The sequence below is a fragment of the Stenella coeruleoalba genome, assembly GCF_951394435.1.
Source record: "Stenella coeruleoalba genome assembly, chromosome: 7".
NCBI lineage: Eukaryota > Metazoa > Chordata > Mammalia > Artiodactyla > Delphinidae > Stenella > Stenella coeruleoalba.
The window spans coordinates 28,610,859-28,616,328 of record NC_137153.1 but is presented as its reverse complement, the minus strand read 5'-3'; the positions used below and the strand labels follow the sequence as shown (position 1 = coordinate 28,616,328).

Genomic DNA, 5,470 nt, shown 5'->3' with positions numbered 1-5,470 from the left:
GTGCAGGACACGAGTTTTCAATTTCATGATGCACCTGGAGGTACTTGGAGAACATCCAGAGAAGTGTCTCCTCTCATACAAAGGCATCTGGGAGAGCAGGACCCCTGGACACTGGTTGTGTTCCCAGGGATGCCAGGGAGCTTTCTGCCTGCCAGGGTGCCCAGGTGAGCAAACTTACACTGCAGCATGCTGCCACCCCCACCACCTGTCAGAATTGAGGAGCACGAGCTGCCTGATAAGCCTCCAGCCTGCTCCATCCCTCCCCACCTCTTCTTACTTCTGTCAGCATTCAGCCCTGAAAAAGAAAGAAAAGAGGATGCTTGATGAAGCCAATCCCACTTACCAGCACTTTGTACCTCACACGATTATGAACATGGCGGGGAAATCAGACAGAAAAAAAGTGACCTAAACACACAACGGGTATCAGGACATTAGGACCCGAGCAGACTCTCCTTGGCTCAGAGATGAGTTCTGTCCTGAGATGGACAGAATTGAGCAGAGGAGCTCTCTCCAAAGAAAAGGGCTGCCGAGGTAAAGCATAGCATGGAACAGAGAGCCACGTCAATCGACTTTACTCTGCAATCAAAACTTTTAGACATTTGTTCATTTTGGGACACTCTTCTCTTAAAGTCAGTACGACATCCTTTCCTGAACATTCTGCGATGAGAACTCGCTGGCTAAAGTGCCAGAGAGTTCATTCTATTCCGAATTCCTACTTCTGTATGTTATCGTTTGGAAACACAGGGTCCACAGTTGGCTCATGGGACCTGTATTCTTTTGTAATGTTTCCCCAGGGATTCTTTGTGTGTATGTGTGAGTGTGTGTGACTCTGTCAAACAGGTGTCTGTGTCTATTCTTTTTTTCAGAATTTCCTGTACTTTTAATGTTCTTCTCAACATGAAAATAACTCTCTCTTATTAACCAGCTTGAACTGCTTTTCCCCTTTCAGTTCTCAGTGTGTAGAACAGGTTTTCCCCGCTTACCTGCATGGACCTGGGGCCTGACGCACTGTTACTGACGTCTTCGAAAGAGCCAAGTATTTCAGTGCACAAGGAAAGGTCTGCTTTCCCTGCACTGCGCAGAGATTGACCCCCTGCTCTGCGGTGAGAGGGTGGGGTGGGTGCTGGGAAGCCCCAAGTCAGGCGAGAATCGGGTCCACCGAGAGCAGGGGGCATTCTTTCCGGACCTGCAGGTACTTCTTCAGTGGAACTTGGACTTTTGCTGCAATTCCCTGTCCTCCTGCCCCTGAGGAACCAGCCTAACCAGCAGAGCGACAGTGCACGGCACTTGGAAGCCAACCATGGCCCAGGTTTTCCCAAAGACAACTCCCTGCATGGTCAACAGGGAGGGGTGGACACTACTTGGTCCTTGGGTGAAGCCTCAGGCCACTGGTGATTCTTGGAGGCTTCATCAGGAGAGAAAACAAAGTTAGACTACTTATCCACATCACTTGAGGGTGGAATTAGCGTCTGTGGGGGTCATAGTCTTCCTTTCTCCCCATTCTCAGCTTTTGGAGAGCACCCAGTGAGCACTCACGGGTCAGAGAAATGAATGTCTCTATGATGCCCTGCAGCAGCCCATGGGTTGCACCTCTGACCACTGAGCACCAGCACGCAAAGGGCTTTATAGTAAAAAATTCAAACAGTGTGTGAATGCCCAGAGCATTGCTCAGGCACACAAATGGTTCAGCCTGCTTTGGTAGACTAGGTATGTGCAGTGTCATTTTTGAGCCCTCTGTAATAGAAGTTGCATTTGCATAATACAGCTGGCAAAGCCTTTTCAGATATATTTTCTATTTTAAGCCTAAAAACAACCAACTTTTGAAAGTGAAGGCTTCTGGGTTGCCACCAGCTGCCACCTCACGGTGCAATGAGGAAACTGAGTCTTGGAGAGGTTAAGTGACTCGGCCAAGGTCAAACAGCTAGTAAGTGGTGCAGCCAGGACTCAAACCCAGTCTAGAAGCCATGCGCACCTTGTTCCCCTCGCCCTTCCCCTGTGTGACTGAGACATTGTGGTTTAATCTGGATCGACCCTGTGTGGAGGAGACAGGGCTGCAGCAGCAGGAACAGCAGCATCAGGCCTGGCACTGTGTTGACGAGGAAGATGAAGATGAGGATGAAGATGGTGAAGAGGACTCAGAGGTTGATGGGGATGCGCAGGGCATGGATGAGACGAATGGCTACAATGAGTCACCCGATGATGGAGAGGTCAGTGAGGTGGACATGGAAGGCAGCTCACAGGATCAGGACCACTGGATGATCTAGGGAGATTCCAGGCCCGCCCAATCTATCCTGGATGCCCTGTGGAACCAGCTGATCACCCAACACCCCCCACACCGACCCCAGTGCCTGAAAGCTCACCCTCGGGCACCTCCTCAGCTGCTGCCAGCACCTGGTATCCTCAGCCCCTCCCAGCCCATCAATCTGCCCTTGCATCCCCACGTTTCTGGCCAGTACCTCACTCCTTGGTTGCCAGACCTAGTCTCTTTCTAACTCTCTTTAATAAAGACACAGGACTGATATAAAAATAAAAAAACAACCAACTTTTGAGATAGCTGTGATTATTAACTCCTTATTTTACAAATGAAAAGTCCCTGACTCAGAAAAGAGCACCCAGAAAGTGGCCAGCCCAGATGTCTTTGTCTAATACCACTGGGTCCCAGGACGGACTGCACAGCAGAATCAACTGGAGCCTTAAAAAGGCTCATGTCCAGGCTGCGTTCCCAGAGCATGGCTGCATTCCTCTGAAATGGGGCCCAGGGAGGTCCAGGCATTGACAATATTTAAAAGTACAATCCATTCCCATTGTGTGGCCCATCACTGGTGCTCCTTTTTATCAGGGCTCTGACTTAGGGGACTTGGAATCATTTGGGGTCCTGGGACAGGAAGTTAAGGTCAGAGCCTCCCTTGAGTTCCAGCAGGTTGGGTTTCTCCAATGAAGCCAAACAGCGTGGACCGATGTTTTCTACGATGGGTCACTGAACACCTGCCAGGACAGTCCTCTAAGAGGTCCCTGCAATCCCAAAGTGGCCCAGTGAAGAGTGAAGGTCTAAAATTCTCTTGGCTGGTAGAAATCTGACTTCGTGGTTCTCCCTGTTAAACTTCATCACTTTTCTGTGATGTGGGTTCCAACTTTTCATGGAAGAACAGGGAACAGCCTGTCGGTGATGGTCAGCAAATTGGGGAATAGCCTGTGAACTGAGCTGCCTCCTTCACTCCCTCTCTGCTGGCAGAGTCTGACAAATAGGGGGATGGGGTTTGGCGGACCTGAGAAGGCGTCAGGAGCTGTTGTCAGCTCAGGGTGGCTCAGAGGAACCTGTGAGGTTCAGGCCTCGCTCAGGAGAAGAATCTGGGAGATCTCAGCCTCGAATGCATGAGCCTTAGCACCTGGGTCCCCAGATGACTTGCAGGATGCCCAACAATGAGCAAAATCCACGGTAATTTCAGCTTGAAGCCGTTCCCTTACAAACATCCCGGTGGAGGTCCACATCCCTGAAGCCCTGGAACAGGGGAACCGAATGCCTTTTATGTCTATCCCGGAGGCCAGGGCGGATTCAGCCTCGTGGAGTCTGAAGCTCACACGCAGGGTTGTGGAGCCGACTTTAAGAAAGAGATTTCATCGGAACCACCAGAGTCGGCTCTGGCCCAGGTGTGCTAAGACTGGTCCAAAGTGCTGGGAGATATAAAATGTGCAATTCTGCATACTGAGTGTAAGATGGCTACAGGTTTGATGCAAGAAAATAGGAATTCTGGTAAATTCCATTAATTCCCATCAAAAAGAAAAAACAAAAGCATGGTGCAATCATATGAATGATTGTATAAGTCTCACTGTGCAGGGCGTGTGGCTGCCAGGGGGATTCACCTCACAATAAGGACCTCCCCTCCTCCCACCATGAGGATGTTTTCTCAGACACGCTTCCAGCCCTGCACGTGGCCACCATATTCCTCCTGCAAGTCCCCCCCCACCAATCCAGTGCTAGCAAACAGGACACTATCCTATCACCTGTGACTTTCCCATCTCAAACCACGTGCTCAGTAGAATGGGTGGTAGCCTTGGCTGCCTGGAAGGCTGGCAGTGACCTAAGTATACATGGAAGACGCAGGGAACCAAGCTACTCTGCTGCAGGGAGCCCAGGCTCTCTGCATCCCTAACTTGGCTTTCCTTTCCCAGAATTTTAACAGTGCCCATGGCTATTCCAATGCTACCCAGGAACATGGAGGGGAAAGAGACAGCTGTCTTGAGAGATTGTAGATCAAATTTCTTACTTGGGAAAATTTTATGTAAAAACATAACTACCTTGCTAGATCCTCTCCAAGGATCTTGGAAGGAGCCCATGCAAACCCCAGGCCCTGAGGATTATACGAATTATAGATAGCTGCATGGTGAACGCATCTCTGCCAACAGCCAATACGATAGAGAGAAGTTGGGTGTTGGGAGAGAGAGAACAAGAGAGTGAGAGAGCGAGAGAGAGAATGGAAGAGGGAGGGAGGGAGGGGAGAAACTGGGTGTAGGTGGTGTGAGAGGAGGTGGGCGAGTAGTGCCAAAAAAGAGGAGAGAAGTCACCTGCTAGGGCCACACTCTACTGTGGGTTCTGCCTGGACCCTTACTACCCCCTCTACACCCCCAAGCTGGGCCCCCTGGAGCTCAGCCCCATCAGGACATCATCAGGCTCTGAGAAGGGCCACTCCTGGCCCCCACATTCTCCATCCTCCTTTTCACCAGGTCACACCACCTGTGGATGAAACTAAGGCCAGATTCATAGAGACAATGGTAATGTCCCTGGCTCCCGGCATCTGTGAACGCCCCGTCTTATTGCTGAGCGCCCCAGGGTCTCACATGTGTCCCCAACAGACTTTGCAATCCCTGGCCAGGGACGATGATGGGCATTCAGGAGAGGCTGCCCTGGAGTCCATGCAGGGACCAAGGCCCAGTGGGGTTGCTCCTGGCCCATGTCTCACGGAACAAGAACCAAATTGTGTTCTTCAGACTGCCTGCCACACCTGTCTGCACACCTGTGTGTATGTCTGCAGCTGGGTGTGGCCATCAGGCCCTGCCCCCAAGACCACATTCTACATGCTGTTTCCTGTGACCAACCTTTCCCTTAGGCCAGCAGAACCAAGTCCTCCCCCGGTCAACATCCCTGTGTGCAGCAGCATCCCAGGGCAGCTGTAACAAAGCTCCACACACAGGGTGGCTTAAACAGCAGACATTTATCGCTTCACAGTCCTGGAGGCTGGAAGTTCAAGATCAAGGTGTGGGCAGGGCTGGTTTCTCCTGAGGCCTCTCTCCTTGGCTTGCAGACAGCTGTTTTCTCCATGTCCTCACGTGGCCATCCTTCTGTGAGTGTCTGTCTTTGAGTCCATATTTCCCCTTCGTTAGGATTTTAGAATTTGGGGCACATGACACAGCCCATAACACTGTGCAGATGGACTCTATGTCATTCTGTTCACTGGCTCATCTCAAGAGACTG

General features: G+C 51.0%; 1 protein-coding gene across 1 annotated transcript; it reads left to right on the top strand.

Moving 5' to 3' along the window:
* Window positions 1–1,943: 1,943 nt before the first annotated feature.
* On the top strand, window positions 1,944–2,264 carry LOC307189152 (anaphase-promoting complex subunit 15-like; the record flags this gene model as incomplete). Its single annotated transcript, XM_079926953.1, has 1 exon — window positions 1,944–2,264. Exon 1 carries the CDS (start codon window positions 1,965–1,967, stop codon window positions 2,262–2,264), a length of 300 nt encoding a protein of 99 aa, XP_079783079.1. The 5' UTR covers window positions 1,944–1,964.
* Window positions 2,265–5,470: the final 3,206 nt, after the last annotated feature.